At 45.0% G+C, this 24,962-nt stretch overlaps 1 protein-coding gene across 1 annotated transcript in view; it reads right to left on the reverse strand.

Annotated features, from left to right (window-relative positions):
- CHRDL1 (chordin like 1) overlaps window positions 1-23,151 on the reverse strand; it is a 56,930-nt gene extending 33,779 nt beyond the window's left edge. The window contains exons 1-4 of the mRNA XM_081847159.1: window positions 22,829-23,151; window positions 17,251-17,352; window positions 9,885-9,997; window positions 8,434-8,527 (exon numbers count right to left, since the gene is read on the reverse strand). Of these exons, the coding sequence (XP_081703285.1) occupies window positions 8,434-8,527; window positions 9,885-9,997; window positions 17,251-17,347 (304 nt within the window). The 5' untranslated portion in view covers window positions 17,348-17,352; window positions 22,829-23,151. The remainder of the gene's footprint in view (window positions 1-8,433; window positions 8,528-9,884; window positions 9,998-17,250; window positions 17,353-22,828) is intronic.
- Between the last annotated feature and the right edge of the window lie 1,811 nt (window positions 23,152-24,962).

Consider the following 24,962-nt stretch of genomic DNA (forward strand, 5'->3'; position numbering starts at 1 on the left):
TACAGCCTCACATGCCTACTTGATCTCCTAAATCCTAGATGGCTCCTTTTGTTATCTATATGTCCCTGGTGCATTTTTACTACCACACATCTCATGCACGAAATATTAAAATATTCAGCACTTTGAAAGCCAGAATCATGCCACTCAGTACATGTAAAAGGGTCATATAGAGCTACTGTATATTATGAAATACAAAAATGGTGCACAGTGTGAAAATAGATATGGGGTTCAGGGGACACCTCTCTTAAGATATTTTAAAGCTAAAATGGCACTCAGGCAAGGGCAAACAGGAGCAAGTACAACTCAGGTGTAGAGTTCCCACCTGCCGGACCGGTGAGGGTTTTTTTGCAGATGTAATTCTGCAATGTAATTGGCACAATTATAGTGCATTAGTTGTGGATTTATACAGGATCACACACACAGTTCTGCTTTATCAGCAATGCTTCCCCAATGTTATTGCATTACAGCTACCTGGACAGGGACTCTTGAACAAAAGCGCAACAAAAGTGAGAAAATAAATAAATCAGAATGTTTGCATTATGAAAACTTACAGCATTTCAGGAAAACTGCAGGACATGCCCCACTTAAGAAGGAAGCAGCATTACTGTCCCAAAAACCTTTCCACTGCAAACATTTTTGAAAACAGGAGCACCTAAATACTACCATAGTACCACCATGAGGACAAAACTTCATAAATGTATTATGAGTGTTGGATGTTCGTGGGTTTGGTTGACCCTCTGACTTACTCAGGGAACAGACTTGCTCAAAATTTACTCTAACTCTTTTATTTTCTTCATTCCTGGTTGATAAATGCAATGTATATCCTTTGCGAAGAGATAACAGGGAAATGGAAGGAATCTGATGCTGGAAAAATTATATTTGCCTGGCTAATCTTTTTAAATGACAATACAATTAAAATAGCAAAAGGTTTAAACACTGAAAAAAGAAATGATATTTGAACCAGGAGCATAAACTCCTCGAATGAAAGAAAAAAACACTCCTGATTTTTTCCCCTAAAAGGGGAGTTTGTTTTTTTACTAATTAACATCAGAGCTACTGGGCAATGTTATTTTCAAAGCCGAAGGGAAACTTTCCAAGGATTTAAACGTGCTTTGAGGCAAATGGGGAATCCATCTGCCGATAAATCAAACCCCAGCAGTTCCAGCCTCAAATCCTTCAGCATGCTGTAATTTAATATTTAAATAAAATACAAAGTGATTTGGGTGAGAGCCCAAGATTTGCTTTCTAGAGTCAACTCACTGGGTTACTTTTTCAGCAGTGGCTGAGAGCAATGAGACAGGATTGGGAAGCGATCCAGCATCAAGCAACTGCAAATGTGGATGCTAACTGCCTCCATATGTGCAGCCTTAAGGCGCAGGTGTCAAACACATTATGCTACCCAATGCTTTTTGAAAGCAACTTCAAGGGCTCCGTTAAGCTTGCAAAAGCCAATCTATTCCAGCAACTTGTCCTTTTACACAGCCAGCCAGTAGCACACACAAGATCACCCACCGCTTGGAGTGATTAAACCAGTGTGCGGGACGTGGCCAACCCAACTGTATCAAGTTATTGGTGAAGTTTCAGTTCTGATGCTCAGGTTTCTTCAACCTTTTCCTCCTCAATGGTTTAATGTTTGTGGGTGCACATGTGGCTTAATTTCCTGTGTTTTTCTTTTTATAGTGGTCTAAATAAATCATTCAAGGAGAGCAAGAGGAAGCCTCCATTTCAATTTGCCCCTAGAGCAGGCACGTCCAACAGGTAGATCGTTATCTATCAGTAGATCACTGGACATCTGTGGTAGATCACTGGTAGATCACTGGCTTCCCCCAAGGAAGCTCAACAACTTTGGCTCCCCTAAAAGAAAGCTTAACAACCTTTTAACCACAGTCTCTTGGGAGTTGGCCACCCCTGCCCTAGAGCATAGAAGATTCCAAGCAGATTCCATGGTAAAGATTCCACCTTGAACTAGGGATAGGGAAGGCCATCCTCTCAGTCCCACCACCCTCACAGATGTGCTTGGTGGGGACATGGGAGAGGACCTTCTCAGTGGCAGCTCCCAGACTCTGCACCAAAAGCAGCACAGCAAAGTCACCTATCTAATGTCCAAAGGCAAGGAGTCCCACAGTATCAATGCTGCCACACTGAAGGATTGTTGCCTTGCAGCAAACATTATATGGCACTTGGAAAAGTGCCAGTTCTATAGATCAAAGTGGACATACATGGGGTAAGGTGATCCTTAAAAAAAAAAATAAAAAAAAAAAGCTTGTTCCCTTAAGCTGTTAAGGGCTTTACATTTCAACATTAACACCTTGACTTTGGCCTGGTAATGAATTGGCAGCCAACATCACTCTCAGGGCGGAGGTGTAATATGCTGGCAGGGTCTCACTCCTGTAGGCAATATTTAAAAAGCAATTTAAGCCACCCAAGAGCAGCTCCTGGTGCCGCCTGCATTATTTAAAAGAAGTACCTCCTTTTCTCAGTCGCACAGACTTCTAAGCTGAGGCTTGGAAGGACAAACATACATTGACTAAAAGCAAAGCACACAATCACTGCTCCTCTCAGTGCTTGGCCACTCCAAGAAGGTGGGTGAGCAGAGAGGAAAAAACAAGGAGGATGAGTTGGGTCAGGAAGCTCCAGAGATCAGCAATGGAGCCCCTGTTGGGATGTGCACCACAGTCGGTGCCCAATGGTGATAAGTTCCTAGTAAAAAGTGCCCCTTGTCTAGGAATGGGCCTAAAGGCATCCTCCATATTGAGCCAGCTTGTCATGAGATGGAACTAAAGTTTGTACCCTCTTATTTCAATGCAGGTTTTAAAGGAAAATTAATATAAATACTTTAAGATATGCATGGAACACGTTTATGTAAGAAATGAAAAGGTTGTCTAAAGGCTGCCTATCTGACTTCTTTTGCTGTTTTACGAAGTGATTTCTGTTCCCCAAGAGCAGCTGTTGTCTTATAGTTAAAGCTATGGTTTTCCCAGTACAGTGGTACCTCAGGTTACATACACTTCAGGTTACAGACTCCGCTAACCCAGAAATAGTACCTCGGGTTAAGAACTTTGCTTCAGGATGAGAACAGAAATCGTGCAGCGGCGGCGCAGTGGCAGTGGGAGGCCCCATTAGCTAAAGTGGTGCTTCAGGTTAAGAACAGTTTCAGGTTAAGAATGGACCTCCGGAACGAATTAAGTTCTTACCCCAAAGTACCATTGTAGTGATGTATGGAAGAAGGCTGATCGCCGAAGAATTGATGCTTTTGAATTATGGTGCTGGAGGAGACTCTTGAGAGTCCCATGGACAGCAAGAAGATCAAACATATCCATTCTTAAGGAAATCAGCCCTGAGTGCTCACTGGAAGGACAGATCCTGAAGCTGAGGCTCCAATACTTTGGCCACCTTATGAGAAGAGAAGACTCCCTGGAAAAGACCCTGATGTTGGGAAAGATTGAGGGCACAAGGAGAAGGGGACGACAGAGGACGAGATGGTTGGACAGTGTTCTCGAAGCTACCAACATGAGTCTGACCAATCTGCGGGAGGCAGTGGAAGACAGGAGTGCCTGGCGTGCTCTGGTCCATGGGGTCATGAAGAGTCGGACATGACTAAATGACTAAACAACAGCAGCAACAACAACCAGAGCAGCTAGCTAGTTTATGGGGCTCCTGATGCACACATTGAAATCAATGTAGCAAGTTCCCTGAGAGTGACAGGTTTTGATGATGTGTTGTCACTCTCAGGGTGGGATTTATGTATTTAGCATATATACATATTTTATGTTCAATTTCCCTTTAGTCTTAGAGCAAATGGAATGCAAAATACATGAAGTTTACGTGAAATATGTAAAAAAATTCCCTCTTAGAGCACATTGTTAAGATCATTTGCTCCCAGCAGATCTTGCCATGTTGATTTCAGTGCATATGACAGCAGGAGCCACATGCACTAGATAGCTGCTTGTAGGTGGCTGTAATTAGTTGTTAAAGATCGACAGCAGGAGTGAAACCTTGCCAGCATATTACACTTCAGCTTCAAGAGCTGCTCTGGCCGCCAGTTTGTTACCTGGCCAAAGTCAATGTGTTACTACTGGTATATAAAGCCCTTAACAGCTTGAGGGGTACCTTTTGAGCCAATCCAATCAAAGGGCGACTAATCCATTAAACATTGCAGCAATCATAATCATGCTGCTAATTTACTGCCTTTACCAGGAGCTGGAATCTCTGTATGGCTACCCCATGTGGTGAGTCACTAAACTGCAGGTGACAGCCTTCTCAGTGAAAAGCTTTCTGGGCTGACTCTGCGGGTACTCCTACCGGAAGCTGCTCTTAGCCCCTGATGGACCCCAATGCCTTTGAAATAGATAAGCAGATTCAATGTGGGGAATTTTTGGCCAGGGTTGTGGCAGGCAGAGAAAGAGTGGAACTCACAGTGTTTCCCAAATGTGGGTCTCCAGCTGTTTTTGGACTACAACTCCCATCATCCCTAGCTAGCAAGACCAGTGGTCAGGGATGATGGGAATTGAAGTCCGTAAACAGCTGGGAACACTGCTCTAGACCCAAGGCTCAGCATGTTAATTGCATTTGGGCAACTCACATCATGCCCAGTTTGGCCTTAAATGCCAGTCAAGGAGATGAGAAAGTAAGGATGATTTAGAACCACGCTTTTCAGTGATTGCTGAAACTAATTTTGTCTAGGCAAGTCTATCCAGACATGTAGGTATTGATAGGTGTTTTTTTTTATCATCTTTAAAGGTTTTCCATTTTTCTTAACTGATTTCATTGATGATTTTAATATTTCTTCTAAACTGCTGAGACGTTTTACCACAATCAAGCAGTATATACATTTTGTTAAACAAGAACACCAAATGCTGCATCCAGTCTCAACTTCTCCTTGTCCTTATATGGGTGATCAAAAACTGTGTCTTATCTGTCCTGCTTTTACTTGCTTTTTTGTTCTTTCCTTACTGGAATAGCAGAAGAATAAAAGGGAGGGGGACTGAAAAGTGAGAAGGAAAACAGGTTGAACTTGAGACGTCCCGAAAAACCATAAATTCACAGGAGTGTGAGCGTAAATATGTAGCTAATCATAAAAAGTTCCTGGAAGGCTGAATATAGTCTGGAGCACAAGCTGAAAAAAGTTCTTGGAGCCAGATGGTCTGACCCACATGGCAAAAGATGGTGGTATCCAGTCAAATATAACTGGAGATCAAAGCAGGAGGTGGAAGAACCAGTGGCAGTGCTAAGGACTGCTGTGTACAGGTCTTATTTATTCCTGTTGGAAATTTGTTTGACTTCACTGTCAAGCAGTCAAGATTTGTTTGTTAGTTGGATTAGTAACACTTAGTTACTTTCAGATGTAAAAATGAAAGCCTGAACACACCTACCATGCTTACAGCAAGTCTCTAAAAGTATGAATGGTATTAATAATAAATCCCATGTGTGACAGTATACATGAAGAGCTAATGATTCATGGGCATGTGCCAAATTTATGGTGATATTTATGAGAAGCTGTGGGCAAAAGGTTTCCAAATGGCCTGTAACCAACATAATGTGACCAACATAACACGAGACAATTAATTGATAGGCACCCACAAATAAATGCCTCCAAAGCAAGACCCTGTGCATACAACACTTTGGAGCACCCAAACTTAGCACTAAGCAGGATCACAAACTTTCTTAGTGCTGGACTCAGGAGAGTGAATGGGCACACTAGGGAGCTCCCTGCAAGGAGCTCTTGGGCACGTCATCATCACAGTAATAGTAATAGTAATTGTTGTTGTTGTTGTTTATACCCCACTCATCTGATTGGGTTTCCAAACTCCAAACTGAAAAGGAAAGAAGTCTCCTCCCTTCCCTTTTAAACCCAAACTTGTTGTGATCTTAAAGAGGGATGGAGAGACTCCCAAAACCTTTTCCCTCTCATCCATGTGAAGCCTGATCTTGTTGTGACCTTAAGGGGTGGATGAAGAATCACAAATGTTCTCAAAAGCCTTTGGAAGTCTTCTCTCTTTAAGACTTCAATAAAATTGGGCTTAAAGGGGATGGTGGAGCTTCTTTCTCCTTCCCCATTCAAGCCTGATTTCTCTCTAATGGGGGCAAAAGGTATTCTGATAGGCTTGTGGCCCCGCCCATCTGTAAAATTTGACCCATAAGGGAGATCCTGATAAGGACCTGGCCCATGGGGACAAAAGTGGTTCCCACTGCTGCTCCACATTAATCCACCTATTTAGCCTAGCTAGGGAGAGCTTGCCTTTGCCACATGGATCTTCCCACAGGCAGGAGGAAGCTGAATGAAATTGCCCCCCTCTCTGCTCAGCCTGAGCAGCTGTTTTGGTCTCAGTGGATAAAGATGAAATTCTGCTCACGTGAATTGCTAAACTGGTACAAGAGCCTCTGCTCAGTCCCAGTGTTCAGTCCTGTTCTACATTGGCTGCTATCAGCAACAAAGCAACCCTGTAGCCCTCTGGAGAATGCTGAATAAATACCTCCTTTGCAACCCTGTGTAACTAATACCCTTTTAAAACGGGGAGCTGGAGAGACGGTGGCAGGAGCAGAGGCCAAGCATCAAGCCTGCCAGACGTTAGGCCATGTCGGGAATTTTGCAACAAATCCAAGAGAGATCTCGCTTCGTCTGCATTGTACAGTGGTTCTTAACAATGAGCATATAATAAATGTACAGTCTGCAGGAGTTTATTACGCAGCGTATGACCCAGTTTATATAGCCATAAACATCACCAGCTCTCTGCTTCTCTGATTTACAGTTCCCCAGCCTAATTATGAAGCTATGTTACGTTGCAAGAAAGACTCCAGTTGTATATGGCTTTTATTTAGGGTTACTGCCTCTCCCAGACAACCATTCAACTACAATTTTCTGCTCATTTGGGCATGGGGCCAGCCTTTGATATAGTCTGCCAGTAGGATTTAGAGCAGGACCCTGGGACTGGAGAACAAGGACGAGGATGACATCTTCAGTGCAGGGTGGCTCCCCAGATGTTGCTGAACTGAAACTCCCATCAGTCCTAGCCAACATGCCAAATTGTCAGAGATGGTGGGAGTTGTAGTCCAGTAACATCCAGCAATATATGGACACTGGGCGCCATTTTGAATCACAATCATGGACCAAAATGTCACTTTGGAATGACTTTGCCTGTTTTCTGATGTAGGTTTGACTGCCTCTCAAAATATCACCGCAAAACTCAGCACAAGGGGAGTAGTGGAGGAAGGGGAGTGGAGGGGGTGGAGCGCCATGGGTGGCACTGGGGCTGCAGGGCGCCCTCCAGCACGGGATGTGACGTGGGACGCATGTGGCACACGGCCTGCAGAGCTTCAAAGTCACCGCCTCCATTCTGGCCACCCTCCAGCTGAGGGGGAGGCGGCGGGCAGACTCCCTGCAGGGAGCAGTGTGCCCTCTCCCAGCTTGCCCCCCCCCCCAGTTGGTGGCTAGCCCTATCCCCTGTGCGTGGCGCCTGCATGCAGGGCATGCGCACTGCCCCTGGCTCCTGAGTGGCTAGCTATGCCACTGCACAAGGGGCCCTGGGGTGAAGATGAAGGAGATGTCAATGTATGGGTGCCATTTTGAATCAAGATGGTGGACCAACAATAGGACTTGGGCATTCTTGCACAAGTTTTTTGGCGTAGGTTTGGCTACCTCTCAAGATATAATTGCCAAACTTGGCATGAGGGTTCCTAAAGTGGGAGCAGCAAACGTCACTGTTGTTTGGATTCCAGGTGTCATTTTGAATCAACATGGCTGACCCAAAAATCACCTTGGTGTGACATCACCCATTCCCCCCTGCCCCCGTATTTTAAAATATAGATTCTTAGAGAGGTTTAACAGCCAATACCTCTTGACAGGGAGCTCCATGGATTGTAGCTCTGTGAGGGAGAATAGTGGTCTCCTAACAAATCTCAGCACCCTTGGCAAACCACAGTTCCCAGAAGACATGCCTGTTTAAAGCAGTATAATAGTACTTTAAATGTATGCTGCGTGAATGTGGCCCAGATGGGCCTTTGGCCTGATCCTGCAGTCAGGCTCCTCTTGCATTCTAATGAGATACAATTCCTAGGACAAACAGGACAGCACCTAAAAGGTGGATTATAGTGCCAGATAAACAAAAACTGAGTGCTCTGCATGCACAGAGGAACAGCACTATTTGATATGGGATTTATCTAGCCAGCTTGCTCTGATAAAATGAGCTGAGGCCATATAGAAATGGTACTGATGGCTTGTGGGGAGGGCTAGGCTCCCCTCCAGGCTCCCTCAGCCAGTCATCTCCTGAGAATATGGGCCTCTCTTGTCATAAATGGAGTGTATAACAGCGTTTGCTGCATGAAAGCATTCCATTGTTATTTTTAGATGGGGAATTTGTCTGTTTGCTCTGCCCCAGCAGCATCCCAAGCTGAGTGCAGTTAAGGAGCTTTGTTATACTGGAAATAAGACTTTACCTGGACATCGTGGGCAGCAGAGCTGTGGCACATGCACTGGATTGGGGCAATGCAAATTTGGGCACCTTATTCTGTTGCACAACACGTTCCCATTCTGGAGAAATAAGTTGAAGAGAAGAAGGGTTATTTCTGTTCAGCAACCTCAGCATGCTTTACCATCCTGGCCTTGCAATAGCTTTCCCATTTTATGGATGAAGATTCATAAACCAAGCAAGATATCCTTCCTAACTTCAGGCAAGTTCATGTAAAATTCCACTATGGTGAACAAGAAATTGAGCCTGATGTAGAGTTATGCAAATGAATGGGTGGAGTTTATACAGACATTGGTCGTCATGATCCTCAATAACTTCCATTGAATTCTATGGGGCAAAATAATTGGGGTTCAATTTGAGATACCCTTGGGAGCAGGGATGGATTGATGTGCCCATTCAATATCTCCATTCCATTCTGCATTAATCTATGATTTTTTTAAAAATAAAAAATGCATATTTGAATGTATTTTCTCATAAAAGGCAAAGGTAAAGGGACCCCTGACCATTAGGGCCAGTTGCAGACAACTCTGGGGTTGTGGTGCTCATCTCGCTTTACTGGCCAAGGGAGCCGGTGTACAGCTTTTGGGTCATGTGGCCAGCATGACTAAGCCACTTCTGGCGAACCAGAGCAGCGCATGGAAACACCGTTTACCTTCCTGCTGGAGCGGTACCTATTTATCTACTTGCACTTTGATGTGCTTTCGAACTGCTTGGTTTGCAGGAACAGGGACCGAGCAACGGGAGCTCATCCCATCGCGGGGATTCGAACCACTGACCTTCTGATCAGCAAGCCCTAGGCTCTGTGGTTTAACCCACAGCACCACCCGCATCATAGACACTTCTAAATCCACAGTCCCCAAACACAAATTTTAACATGCATTTTGCTGCATTGTTGAGTCAAGGATTGAGCCGAGGCATGCAAAACCCAAATGATAACTGTGTCCCTCTCTACATATTAGCCAGGGCAGTACAAATCAGGTTACTTCACTTCAAAAGGCAAAACTGAATAACATCTTTTACAGTGGTACCTTGGGTTACAGACACTTCAGGTTACAGACTCTTCTAACCCAGAAATATTACCTCGGGTTAAGAACTTTGCTTCAGGATGAGAACAGAAATCGTGCAGCGGAGGCACGGCAGCAGTGGGAGGCCCCATTAGCTAAAGTGGTGCTTCAGGTTAAGAACAGTTTCAGGTTAGGAACAGACCTCTGGAACAAATTAAGTACATAACCAGAGGTACCACTGTAGTTGGATCACTAGCTAAATTGTGAAAATAGCATAGAATTTAGCTAGGTTTATAGCAATCCCTGTGACACATAGCCTGCCCATCATAACAAAGAACATTCCTCTCTTGTGCACAATGGTCACCATCTGGCTGTCAGGGCTGAAAAGCAATAGAATTAGCTTCAAGGAACATACCTCTGAGCAGAGACAGTTAACACAGTAGACAATCCCATAAGGCTCTAGGTATGGATGCCACCTTTCGCCTACACGATACTTTTTATCTTGGAACACACAGTAAGTCTCTGAGTCTGCAAAAGAGAAGAGGCCAAGCTGTGAAGGGTGAGCAAAGAGGTCTGTGCAAAAGAAGAGTGGGTAACCATCATTTTAGGAACATAGGAAGCTGCTGTATACCAAGTCAGACCATTGGTCCATCTAGCTCAGTATTGTCTACACTGATTGGCAGCAGCTCTCCAGGGTTTCAGGCAGACAGAAGACATCCCCAGTCCTACGTGGAGATGAACTTAGGATCTTCTGAAGGCAAAGCAGATGCTCTAGCCCTGTGCCCCTTGGGGATATCTTACTGTAGAGCTAAACTTCCACATGTTTATTGATTTATTTAGCAATATTTAGATTCTCCTTAATCCACAAATACCTTCACATGGCTTCCAAAACACATAAGAAATTAGTGGTAAAATAAAACTTTAAAAGCAAGTATGCATAAAGATGGTCAAAGTATACATAACACCAGCAGTTGCAAATTGGAAATTGCATTTGGAAATTGATCTTACTTTTGTAGGTTACCATTCTGTTATTGCATATTTTATTATTCCATTCTATTTTAGATTCTAATTGAAAATGGACAGAATATTTTGTGGAAAACCAAATGCCATTTTTGAAGAAGAGGAAGAGGAACTTAAAAGATGCCAAACATTTGCTGTTCAAGGAAACAGGGAAGAGGACAAGCTTCCATTTCTGGTTGCATCTTCTAGCCTTTGTCCTTAGCTTTGCCTAATCTCCTGCTAAGTGATGAGCCACTGAACCTGATTGTGTCTCTCTGTGTGCTCTTTAACCTGCTTGCCTTCCTTTCTAAGACCCTGCTTCTCTCCAGGCAGACATACAGTTAGCCAAAGGGCCCTGAAGCCTTAAAACAATAACAACAACAAAACCACCAACTACCTCAAGGTTGTGCTAGAGGGTAAATGTACCCAGGAACCCACTCCCATATAGTGTCCTCCTTTATAGAGAACAAGCTGCCAGAGGGCAGGCCTCCATTTGAAGGCATTCTCTATTTCCAGGGCTGCCTGGCCCAAGTCTTGTTTAAAACTAAAGAACACCAAGAAGGGAGAGCAGGAAGGCACTTGAAATTGTCCATCAACAATCAGCACTTGGATAGCAGACAGAGCATAGGAACATAGGAAGAGCCTGCTAGATCAGGCCAGATGCTCTTCTAGTCCAGCAGCCTGTTCTCACAGTAGCTGAACAGATGCCTTTTGGAAGCCTGCAAGCTGGACATGAGTCCAACGACACTCTGTCTTCTTGTGATTCCCAACAACTGGTATTCAGTGGACGAAGGCCTCTCTCAGTGGAGGTAGAACATAACTTTCATGGCTATTGCCTTGTCCTCTATGAATTTGTCCAATCCTTATTTCAGAGTTGGTGGCCATCAATGCCTCCTGTAGGAGTGAGTTCCACAGATTAGCTATGTGCTGTGTGAAGTACTTTCTTTTGCCAGGCACAGCAACCACCTGGTCACAGTGTCTTCCACTAGCATGACATATACTCCAGTTTAAATTTGCATTTATACATAGAAATCATTATAAGCAAATGCTATGCAAATCTGTTTTCTCTTATTTTGGCAACACTCTGCTCGTGGTTCCAGATTGAACCCCACTATTGTTCTGAAGTATCTCCACAAGAGATGACATACATCACAGCAGTGGTTCTCAAACATTTTATTTTTTTAATGTCACTCCAATGGAAATTGCTGAGGGTCTTGGTGAACCAATGAATAAAGTTTTTGTTTGTTTGTTCTACAAAACAAACCACACATACAACTCATATTTTAGTGGCTGTGGTCTCTTTCTAATGGAATGGCCTCTTGTCGGCAGAGGCCTGTGACGCAGGGTGGAATTTAACTCAAAACCTCAACTCAGGTTCAGCATTCATTCTGCTTCTGTATTTAGGATTGAGGGTGGCAAAGGATGAAGAGCCCTTGCTGTACTTTGGCTTGAGCAAAGCGGTCTCAATCTCCATTGTCAGAAATAAATAAAATCAAATGCAGGGCCAAGTAGGTATATTCACAGGTCTTGCTATCTGAGCACAATGCATTCTCAGGAAATTGTTTGTTAGATGAACGTTCGCATAATGAATTGATAATTTCTATTGAACCCTACTGGGAAAATTCCAATGCATTCTGGACCATAGAATTTTGACCTCAAAATGATTGGGGGGGGGGAACAACCCACGAAGACCCTTTGAAACTTTGCAAAAGGCAAACAAGAAAGGGGAAAAATTCTCTTATTTGTCAAATCTCCCTCCCTCCCTCCCTCTCCTCCCGCTCCCACCCACATGGTTTCTAGCAGCAAAACATAAAAAAGTAATGCTTGTTTAAGGTTGCTTATTTGTTTACAGTACTACATGCAGGTCCGACTGTTTGGATATCTGAATCTGTGCTGTGTATAGCAAGTTTTGGGTACTAATTCCTCGTGTTTGGATAAGTGAATTTTCATTCGAGTGTTTGGATAGCAGGACCTGCATGCATTCTTAACAATTTTGCAAGTTTCCTGAAAGCACTTGAAGGAGCCTGCAAAGTAGTATTAGTCAACAGACCTCAGATTGATAACTTCCGCACCATAGAAGAGTTGTTGAGAGATGGTCATTTAAACCTGGCCAATATGATCTGCTTTCCTTCCTTCTGCCTAAAAACAGAGTGCAGGCTGTGTGGGGCACTGTGGTGGTTTGTGTGAAAAGATCTGCTTCCATTTCAGTCGGCTGTGGGATGAATGAGGCTTTCATGTCTGAGAAGCAGTGAACTGGGGATGCCACCGACAACCCCTTGGTGATGCTCCTGCTTTAGACAAAGCTATTTGCACAGCTCGTTCTTGTGAATAAGCTCAGCCGAGCAGAGAGAATGCCTCCCTTGGATCACGTTCATCTCGTCCTTCCCTTTTGTATCCCTCTACTTGCCAGGGAAGTTTGGTTAGAGTTGGGAAATATGCTTGTTCTATGGTCAACTACTATCACATAATGTTGAGCAATACAAGAAATAAGCCAGAGAAAAGTGGCACCTACAGGTACAGCAAAGAATTCCATGGTTTCCAAGTAGCTTCAAATGAGATTTCCATAGCTAGCCCTACCATGAGGCAGAGTGAGGTAATTGCCCCAGGTGGCCAATTCTATGGAGCTGAGAGTGGACAGAACTATGGGAAGAATTCAACATTGTGCTCTTCCAATTGCTCTGTCAGTGCAAGCGTTTCAGCTTGCCCAACAGAATGATCTCCCTCAGCTCCTGCCATGCACTATTCTGGGGGTTTCCAGACTCCCCAGATTTTTGGGCGGGTGGTGAGGAGAGAGGAAAGGGGGGGAAGTCCCACTGCACTAGTGGAATTCATTTTGCTGGTTCCTTCTGGCACATGTACATCTAGCCCTATGTATTCTACATGTCTGTCCTATGGCCCCTAAGGTGGAAAATGTTGAGGGAAAAGGCTATCTAAACAATCAAAGGGGGCGGAGCAACTCTCTTGTGAGGAAAGATTACAACATCTGGGGCTTTTTAGTTTAGAGAAAAGGTGAGTAAGAGGGGACACGACAGAGGTGCATAAACTTATTCTTGATATGCAAAAAGTGCATATCCTGTCTCATAATACTAGAACTCAGGGTAATCCAATGAAACTGAATGTTGGAAAATTCAGGACATTTATTTGCACAATGTATAGCTCAAGTGTGGAATTTTCTCCCACAAGAGGTGGTGATGACTACCAACTTGGATGACTTTTAAAGAGGATGAGACAGATTCATGGAATGCTATTGCACTCAGGGCTTGTTTGCAGGCTTCCCACAGGGGTATCTGGTTGACCACAGTGAGAACAAGATGCTGGAGTAGATGGCCCATGGTCTGATTCTGAGGGCTCTTCCTATGTTCTTAAGCTAACCTGCTTTGCTCAGGTGCAGTGGAGGCAATGTCAAAGCAAGATTCAACTGTCACTCAAGTCTGGGGTGGGGTTGTACATTGAATGGGGGCAGCAAAATGTCTTGAACAATTTCCAGTGATCACCAAGTATGTCACCTGCCATTCATGACTTTTGGCAAGCAATGTCATGTCCCATAGATTGCTAAGATCAGTGAAAACTATTCTCAGATATATACGGTATTTTTGTTTCCAAAGACCTCATTAATATGTTTTACTAACTGCCTGGGCAATTTGTGTCCTTAAATGGTATTGCATCTTTTATTCGATTTAACTTAGATAAATATGACCTGAAAACTTCAGCACATGACTTCAAACTCATGGGATGGAACCCAGGTGACCTCGGTGATGTGTATAGCAGTGCTTAAAATGGAATGAAGCAAACTCTGCATTTGTTATATCTGAGGTAAAACAGACCCTCCAGCTATTACATTAGATTCTTGACAAGGCAATGAAAAATATACTCTTGGGGAAAACAAAGAGTTCATTCAAGATAAAATAAAATTTATCGGCTAGCTAAATAAGGGAAAAACAGTTAAACATGCTTAGCATAAAGGCAAATGTAACAATAGAAACATGCAGAGTAAGGCAATCTTGTGGGGAAACCAGTCCCAAATTATTAAATGTGAATCAATCCCCCCCATCCCCACTAAGTCCCTCTGAACTCAGTGAGACTTACTTCTGAGTAGACATGGATAGATTTATGCTGTAAATGTTATATTCAAACAAATTCAAAGTTCAGTTTCTGTATTAGTTTTATTGAAGTGCTTATAAATATGTTAAGATTATGAACATGATAACTTGACCTTTGCTGGAAGAGTTGTGCACATAAGTATATGTATTTCCTAGGGATGGTCACCTGACATTATTTAATTGCAGCTTTCATTTTGGATTGGGCTGGCATTGCATGCATTTCCAGATGCTCAAGTTGGCTTGCATCATATTCATTCATTATGTTAGTAATTAATTTTATGATTGATGCATTTCTACAAATGGAAAAAAAATCCATGGAAAAATAAAGTAGTGGAAAAAGTTGCAGAACATGTTTTCCCTTTCCTTTCCCCAACATTTCCCTCTGAGAACACTCTACCCCACATAACTGGTGCTGGATGGGGATCAACAATGATGGTGGTAGTCACTGCTTTTTTCCTGGGAGCTTCAAACCAAAACTTGTGCTCTATTGGCCAACTATTAAGACTTTTTTTCTTCAATGTTCCTGAATTCATTGTCTACAGAAGGGAACATTCTGTGGGTGGGCATTCTTGCTGCCAATCAGCAGTGAATGAATCCATCAATACCAGTTGTTGGTGGGCACAAGTAGTTGTTACACTCAGGTCTTGCTTACGGGCTTTACTTTAGGGCATCTGGTTGAGCACTGTGGGAAGAGAATACTGAGCTAGATGGTCCTTGGGTCTGATCCAGCAGCCAGCCTCTCCTTATGTTCATCTACAGCTCCACCTGCCTCTCCATCTGGAAGCCTAATATCTAAGCTGTGTCATCATCTGCCAGGGGATAGACAAGACCACCCCTATCCATGGATCCCTAAGATCAGCCTTCCCCAACCTGGTGCCCTTTAGATGTTTTAGACTACAGTTTCCTTCATCTCCAGCCAATACAGCTATGCTGTTGAGAAGAGTAATACAAATAAGCTGGAGGGCACCAGGTTGGGGGAGGATGTCTTATATTCTATATTTATGACAGATTTTAATTGTTGCAAGTTGCTTTGGAGATCCTGTCTTGATTGAAAAGTGGGGTGTAAATAAACCAGTAAAACCAACCTTCATATCAGCTTTAGAAAACAAAACATTTTTGGTGTTGGAAAACCGTTAAAACGATATACACTGAAATTCAACCAGGGGGATACGAGGAAGTCACTTAACAATGTTACTAAGTTTGGTTTAAATATAGAGAGATTTATGTTTGTTTGTTCATTTGTCTGTTTGTAAAACTTTTGGAAAAACCAATATTTTTTGGAAAAAAAAGAAAAACAAAACATTTCTAATTCTGGAGTATATCAGAACAAAATAAAAATTGTTTCCATGTGCAATACTGTCTTTGCAAAACAATAATGACAACTGTGATCCCTTGAGAGAACAAGAGAACATCGCCATCTTATCATAGGTAAAGGTAAAGGGACCCCTGACCATGAGGTCCAGTCGTGGCCGACTCTGGGGTTGCGGCGCTCATCTTGCACGCTCATCTCGCTTTATTGCTAAGGGAGCCGGCGTACAGCTTACAGGTCATGTGGCAAGCATGACTAAGCCGCTTCTGGCAGACCAGAGCAGCGCACGGAAAAGCTGTTTACCTCCCCACCGGAGCGATATCTATTTATCTACTTGCACTTTGATGTGCTTTCAAACTGCTAGGTTGGCAGGAGCAAGGACCGAGCAATGGGAGCTCACCCCGTCGCAGGGATTCGAACCACCAACCTTCTGATCGGCAAGTACTAGGCTCTGGGGTTTAACCCACAGTGCCGCCCGCGTCCCTTGCTCTCATAACTACTGTTTATTCAATTTATTACTACAATTATATCCCACCTTTTCCCTTAGGAGCTCAAGGTGGAGTACATGGTTCTCTCCCTTCCCATTTTAGCCTGTGAGGTAGAACAGGCTGAGAGGCAATGTGTCTTACTTGTTGTAAACTGCTACACACAGTGCTTTTTTCTGGGGGGACACAGGGGTACGCATACTCCTAAACGTTTTGTGAATCTTTGTACTTTTGTCCATTTACTGTATTTATTTTTCCCAATTTGATCTATGATCATTTTCATTAAAATGTGGACCAAATCTAATTTCTCTCCCCTGCATTCCTGCCAGGGCTGGCCCAAGACACTTTGGCACCTGAGGTGAACTACAAAATGGTGCCCCCCCAGCCAGGTAAGAAGGTGCAAGTGAAAGAATAAAGATCTACATAAGGATAGGCCACACCTGTGGATCCTGCCACCTGAGCCAGTTGCCTCACCTTGCCTCATGGGTGGACTGGCCTGCATCTCTGCATCCCATCTGTCTGCCACTGCTGTCAGATAGGCCTTCCAGGTTCAACCTACAGAGGAGGTTGACCTGGAGGCTGACCCGACTAAAGAGCACTTTCCCCAGGGCTTTCTTGGAGCCACCCATACCATAGACTCTGCCCTTTGCAGGTTTAAGGGCCATGTGTGTGCAGAACCAATTGATGTACACCACATGCACATTTTTCCAGGGTATGGATTGTATATGCAGGAGCTTACATGTATTCAGGTGTAAGTACAGTACAGTGGCTCTTGATCACCTGGAGGATCATCTTCCTCCCCATTCTACACAGATGAATGCATGGTCAAGGCTAATGACACAAAGGACAGCAGGATTCTAGCTGGCCTTCAACCAGAGTTTTACTCACATTTTCCTTGTTCCGTTTTACTTCCCTCAATGAAAAGAAGGCAGAGCACACAGGCCAAAAGGAATCTATTGTTTTCCAGTGTCCACTTTTTCCTCATCTTTGCTGTAAAGAAAAGGAAGGTGGGGAGGGGAAACAAAAACACATTTGCTGTCAAAGAAAGCTGGAGCTGTAGAAGAAGACCCAAAGGCTATTTACAATGAAGTCCTCAAAGATGATTAGACTCAGACTAGAAATCAGCTGAACTGCTGGAGCAGGAGGGAACTCTGTAGAGGTCTTTTGCTAGTGCAGCATTTTTCAAGCTTCCTACCCTCTGGGAACTCCTGACACATTGATTTGTCCACTGCAGAATCTCTTTGGGATTGCAAAAGATTCTGGGATTCTAGGACACACTTTCATCTGATGCAAGGCATGGGTATAGCTTGGTGCAGATACAATGCTAAATGATGGTTTAGTGCACAGTGGGGCCACCTATGGCCCAACCTCAGCCTCATCTTAGCCTGCTCAAGTGATCAGTTCAGACCTCTAGCGAGAGTAAACTTTCACTTCCCCAACTGCCTGCTAGGTGAGGATGGAATGGAGATTGTATGTGTGTGTGAGAGCGCTAGGTTAGCTCCGGCCTTTCCCACAGTCAGAATGTGCCGTTGTTCACATCTAGTTTACCATCATGTGAATGAGGCTGTGCAAAGCTTGTGCTTGTCTGCCCCCCTCTCTTCACTTCTTATTTTGCACACTGCAAGGAGAAGACAGGAAACTTTAGATTTTCATTTTCAGTTAACTGCAGTTTAGCTATGGTTTACTGTGGGTTAAACCACAGAGCCTAGGACTTGCTGATCAGAAGGTCGGCGGTTTGAATCCTCGCGACGGGGTGAGCTCCCGTTGCTTGGTCCCTGCTCCTGCCAACCTAGCAGTTCGAAAGCACATCAAAGTGCAAGTAGATAAATAGGTACTGCTCTGGTGGGAAGGTAAACGGCGTTTCTGTGCGCTGCTCTGGTTTGCCAGAAGCAGCTTAATCATGCTGGCCACATGACCCAGAAGTTGTACGCAGGCTCCCTTGGCCAATAAAGCGAGATGTGCGCTACAACCCCAGAGTTGGCCATGACTAGACCTAATGCTCAGGGGTCCCCCCTACTGAAACAAGCCAACTTCATAAACCAAAAGTTGAAGTTGGCTTGTTTTAGTAAACCATAGTTTAGACTAATCACAGTTTGTTGAGGTTCATGTGAAAAGACAAAACTCTGGTTAGTTAAAAACAGAAGCAAAAACATCTGTCTCTTCCTCACAGTCACTTCAGAAGAGGGTCAGGGAGTACTTGAACCTAAAGATCTTGCAGGCTCATTCTCATTACATAATAAACCATAATTTATCATTCTATCTGAGGGAGGACAATGACCATGCTCTGCAAGGCACCCAATGCTCTGCTGAGGTCAAATTTGCAGGGGAAGATCAGTCATAATAGACATTGATCAAGCTTTGGTACCACCAGAACTGGAATCATGCTTTGAGCAGATCAAAATTGAACTCAGCATCTTTGCTTGTTAGTGTCTGTTAGTGGTGATGAAACAACAGAAACTGTCTGATACCATTTCGTACAGATTAATGAAAACTGCTTCTGAGAATTAAAATAAATTATAATTGAGAGCTACATTCAGTGCATGCCATGTTTTGGAATTTCTGATGCAACCTTTAATCCCATTCATCCTCTTTAAAAGTTGCTTAATGAGAGGAATGCTACGAAAACCAGAATTTCCAGAAGACAATGCTCTGCATGTGCATAACTATTTGTTAATTTCCTTTTTTTAAATCTGAAGTTTCCACTCTTATAAATATGCATGATTAATTTTAATAAGAATCACGTGGGGGTTTTTTTTAAAGTGTTTTCGGCAATAGCTTCTTTAATTCCTGTATTACTTTGTAGGCATCCGCTTTTGCAACTGTTTCCACCCCTCTTCATCATAATCAGACCAGCACCCCCCCCCCCTTTTCACAACAGCTAAAACCTGGGGAGGAACATCTGCCTTCAAGGAAATGGATTAGCCTGTTAGTGCACAATATTACCCAATACAGTGTGTGACAGCTTTTACTAGTCCAGTGTCCTCCAGATGTATAAGACTACAACTCTCATCAGCCGCAGCAAGGCTGGCTGGGAGTAGTGGGAGTTGTAGTTCAAAATATTTGAAGGGCACCAGATTGAGAAAGACTGGAGCATGGCAAAACCAAGCGAGTCATGTCTCTGAGTAGGCCAACCTCATCTTCACCACTGTCCCTGCTCCACATCCACATGTTTTCTCTATCCATACCCAACCCACACAATCACCCAGAGGAGAGTGCAAGGCAGGCAGAGAGAGCAGATCTATCTCTTCAACCTTGTCACTGCTTGCATACTCAGAAAGTGGAGGTGAGTAGGCATGGGCAGATTTTTGCATTGCATTTATATCCCACCTCTTCTCCAAGAAGTTCAAGGTGGTGTACATGGTTCTCCTCCTCCCCATTTTATCCCACACAACAACCCTGTGAGGTAGGTTTGGCTGGGAGGCAATGTCTGGCCCGAGCTCACCTAGTGAGCTTCATTGATGTGGTGGGATTTGAACCCTGGTCTCCCAAAATGCTGCACTACTACTGGCTCCCAGGAGGAGGAGGAGGAGCAGCAGCAGAAGGAGGAGGGACAGGAACACTGAGGTCACCAGTGGCAGAACTTGGCATCTCAAATTTCAGCGACACCCTGTGCGATTCCAGAATCCAGCATCTCCCCACCTCTAAAATGACCTTCCAACATAGGAAACTCCCTAATACCTGCTCAGATCATTGGCCCACCTAGCTCAGTGTTATCTATGCATTCTGGCAGCAACTCTCCAGGGTTTTGGATGGGGCTGTTTCTGAACCTTACCTAGAGCTGCAAAGGTGTGAGACTCATAGAGGCTGTTTTTTCTGTGATAACCATGTGCTCAGCCAATGAGCTCTACAGGCTCTTGCTCATCCCAGTGGGGCTTTAGATTTGTGTTTCTCAAATCCCTTATCAGCAACACTGGTCAGAATTTTGCAATGTTTTGAAGTAGTTCTGGGTTAGTCACTCCCTCCACCTAACCTGCTTTACAAGGTTGTTGTGAGAACAAGTGAGAAAAGAATGGCAAAGCATTTCACATGTTGTGAAGAAAGCACTGCAAAAGAAATTTCTAAATACTACTTCTATCATGGCTTAGCTGAATTTCCACCATGCCTTTGGAGATCTGCTCATAAGGTCTGTGTCCAATCTTAGGATGGAAACCACAAATCTTTAGCCCTCCAACTCTGTCTTCTTTCAGCAAGAATCCCTTATTCGATCTAAGCTAAAAAGCAACAGCCAATTACCGGTACCTGCAACTTTGGTGACAAGGCAGATCCTTTCATTTAGCTGTCCCTTTATTCTGTGTTTTGTGCCAAGATAGCATTCCAACACCATGTTACCAAGATCATATATCATCATTTAAAAATTGTTGGTATACCAGGGGTGGTATGGGGAAACCCCCGCCCCTGCTCCAAAAAAGAGATACCAACTAAATAGTACAAAGAATTTGCAGAAGTGTACCCAATCAGCTCAATTTGAGCTGGGGGTTCCTGTCACTCAAAGGTTTACATTTGTACCAGAATCCACCCTAAAGCTGTTTCCAGTGAACCTGGTAGATTTTACAAAATGCTTTCCCCCATCACTGAGCTTCTGAAACCAGTGCCTAAGCTTTCCCAGCAAAAGGCATGGCTTAATGAAATGCAGAACTCAGCCACAGGGGCAGTTTAATTCAGTGCCAATGGTTATCTCAGTGTTAGAGCATCTGCTTTAAGTGCAGAAGATCTCAAGTTCAATCCCAGGCATCTCTAGGTCGGTCTGGGATGCTCCCTGCCTGGAACCCTGGACAACCTCTGCCACTCAGTGGAGGCAATACTGAGCTAGGCAGAAAAATGGTCTAACTTGGTATACACCAGCTTCCTTTGTTATCTCTGGAGCATGTGCCTCAGATCATGTGCAGAGTGTTTTTCCTCATCACTGGCTCACTGTAGGTGGCTTCTTTGTATCTGGGATTGGGCCTACTGGTTTCTTAAGCAGAAAGGATGCTTGGGGGATTGATAGTACCTTTCTGCTCAGTGGGGCAGGTGGGAGGCAGGTAAAAAGGGGCCAGGAGGACAAACTGCAAGGTAAAGAACCATTCAAACACATGCAGCAGCCAATCCATCTTTACCCAGATGTAAGCACCGCTATTTTCAATACGACTTCCCACCAAGTGAGTGTGCATAGGACTGCAGCCCTAAAGTGCTCCAAGTGTATATTGAAGGGAGGGAATGAAAGAAAGGGTTGCTGCTACTATTGTTACATCAATGTGTTCAGTCAATTTTTTAAATGAAAAATTCAGGATGGGAGACCTAGTTATTGTGCTACAGGAAGCAAGCAAGTACACACGAGAGCGAGAGAGAGAGAGAGAGAGAGAGAGAGAGAGAGAGAGAGAGATGGTCTCACTGCATCTTAAAGACCCACAGTTTCATTTTGGCTTTTTGCCACAGTTGTCCCAAGGGTAACACACGATATTCTCTCTCTCTCTCTCTCTCTCTCTCTCTCTCTCTCTCTCTCTCTCTCTCTTGTCTTTTGCAAGATATTTCAAGCAATATACAAAGGATCCCCCCCCCAAGATATCAGTTCCAACTGCAGCTAGGCAAACAATATCCATCTCAAAGGAAGTAATGCTAACCTCTCAGAGCCTATTTACATTGGAGAGACATCATGCCCCCACAACATGACATAAGAGTTCAGCTGGATCGGACCAAATGGGGCCCAGCTAGTTCAGCATCCTTTCCTCACAGTGGTGACCAACCAGATGTCTTTGGGAAGCCCACAAACAACAGGTATTCAGAAGCATAGCCCCGCTAGGCTGCTGGAGGCAGGCAGAGTCTTGTGCCAGCTTAAAGTGCGTGCCTAAAGCTACTCACGAATTCAGTGGTACAGGCTTACTCCCAGGTAAGTCTATGAAGCCTATGAAGCCTTACCTGGAAGGGAAGTCCCAGTGAACTCAATGCGGCTTGCTTTCATTGTCGACATGTGCAAGGCTAGGGGTGTGCTGTAAAACTGCGGTCCTAAGCACATTCCCCTTGGAGCATGTCCCATGGAACGCATTAGCACTCAGTGGCGTAGCGTGGGTTGTCAGCACCCGGGGCAAGGCAAATAATTTGCGCCCCCTAACCCGTGGATTTGCGCCCCCTAACGCTACCCCTACCCCTAAACCCCAGATGTTGCGCCCGGTGCGCCCGGCCCCCCCTGCACCCCCCACGCTACGCCACTGTTAGCACTTGCTGCTGAGTAGACATGTCTGGATTGTAACTCTCACACACCGCGATCCTAACCATTTATAATGGGAAGGAAACCCTATTGGATTCACTGGCGCTTCCTCCCAAGTAGGTGGCGTTAGGATTGCACCCTGAAATAGATGCAACGCGTGCAGCAGTCGAGGACCAAAGACTGGGGTCCTCCGCACTTTTCTGCGGAGGCAAAGCACAACCAGGTTGGCGGTTGACTTGACTCTGCTCAGTAAAGAGGGACCGCCGCCCGATATATACTAACCTGACTTGTCAATTTCTAGCGTGCTTCTTGCGTACCCTCTGAAGCAGCAGCCTCCGCGACTTTCCCCTCAGCCCTGAACTGGTCCAAAACGCCGGGCGGGAGGCGCGGCTTGTTCCTAAAAGCGAAGCGCGCTTCCACAATGCACACACGCACGGAGGGCTCCTGCTCCACTGCAAAGGGACGAATCACACCGGCTTGCTCACTTAGTGGTATTCACCATCGAAGTGTGCTTGTGTGGAGGAGGAGGAGGACTCGTTCTGAGAGCAGCCTTCAGAGAAGCAGAGAAGGAGCTGCTGCCGTTTCAAGAGAAGGAGCTGCTGCCGAACAAACGCGGAGGAGAGGCGAGCGGCGTCGGGTTCGTCGGATCTCTCCAAAGCTTTTGGAGTGGCCAGAGCTCAGGGAGGGTGCGAAGGCTCTGCTTTTCTGGAGGGGGGCGGAGAACAAGGGACACCTGCTGTGCCGGCCGCCCACCGCCGCTCCCGCCGCCTTCCCCGCCCCCCAATGTTCTTGCCAACGAGAGCCGTCGAGTGGATGATGCGCACCTCACCACGGATCCGCCTGTCGGGGCGGCTCTGCAAGCAGCCGCGGCTGACTGAGTGCTGAGATGCGCCTCCCACAGGCCTCGCTTTCTTTCTCCTCCTCCTCCTGCTGCCGCCGCCCCCCACCCCACCCCCCACTTTCTTGGCACACAAATGGCGATTGACAAAGGTAGCGCCGGGTGGGGTTCCTTTCCTTATTGCCAGGGAAGGTGGGGAGGCGAACGAGGACCGGTGTGTGTGTTGTACAGCGCCACTGCTAGAAAACATTGGATGGAGTGGGTCAACAAAGTGCATGGGGAGGGGGAAGCGAGGGAGCACACCAAAAGTGTGTGTGTGTTTTGTTTTAGCCTGGCAAGTGAAGCAGCCAAGCAAGGAAATGATGCCACTTAAACAGTTACTTATTTATATCGTATTTAAATTATTTATAACCTACTCTTCATTGTTTGCACAATCCCAGCATGGGGAAGAGCATTAACATACAGAGAAACATACAATGTGCTTCCCTAAAACAACTTAAATGGAAATTCCTCCATTAGGAACCAAATGCTGGCCTCTCTCTTTCCTGATTTGCACCCTCAGAAAGCTCACTCTTATGTCACAAATGACATGATCACACACACACACACACACACACACACACACCCTTCTTGGTGCCAATATCCTCACCTCATAGCACACACCTTTATTTATTTAGACACATTGGCTGCATGGTTGGTTGTTTGGTGTTAAAGGAAGGTCACTCCAACTAAGAGTCCCTGAGCATGTGAAAACTGCCTTTCCTTACAGGTTGCTACAGGGATCTCTAGCAAGGTGGGGCATGGAGGTGTTTCCCCCCTCTTCTCTCTCTAACCTGGCCTGTGATATACTGGTGGTAGCCACAATTTTCATGCATTCTGAATGGTGAGCTCAGTTGACTGTTTGCCAGGGAAATTAGGCTGAAGAAACCTAAGAGCTGTAAAAAGAAAGATGTGAAGGAAACAGATAGACCCCTTCCCCAAGTAAAAGATGTCATCCCCTTCAGTCTCCTTCTTGCCACATACCTTGGACACAGGGTGAATGAGCAAAAGCCACAGGACACAGGAGCTGTGCATTGTAATCACAATCTACATAAGGTGAGAAATGAAGAGGGGTGGAGCTGTCCTCTTCATTTTCTCTTCTTCTGGCAAGGGTTCTCTGCTTCTAAAAGCTGTGCAGAGGAGAGATGTTCAGCACTGGTGGTCTACCAGGACAGGAATTTTGAGGTGAAGGCCAGGGACCAGCAGTGCAGAAGGAGTGGGTTGGGGGTGGGTGCCCAATGCAACAACAGGTCCCTTCCTTATTGCCTGTATAAAAGTGTGATTCAGCTGTCAGTGTTGCTGGCTTCTGTGTTTGCAAATAGGAACGTAGGAAGCTACCTCGTGCCAAGCCTTTGCTCCTACAGATTGGTCTATCTGGCTCAATATAGTCTGCTCTGACAGGCAGCAGCTCTGCAGAGTTTCAGGCCAGAGCTTTTCCCAGCCCTGTCTGGAGACACCAATAAATAAACCTGGGCATATGCAAGGCATGTACTCTACCACTAAGCTTGTTCCACACACAAGATGGGGTGCCATCTTGTT

The sequence above is a fragment of the Podarcis erhardii genome (assembly GCF_964252035.2).
Source record: "Podarcis erhardii genome assembly, chromosome: Z".
Classification (NCBI taxonomy): domain Eukaryota; kingdom Metazoa; phylum Chordata; class Lepidosauria; order Squamata; family Lacertidae; genus Podarcis; species Podarcis erhardii.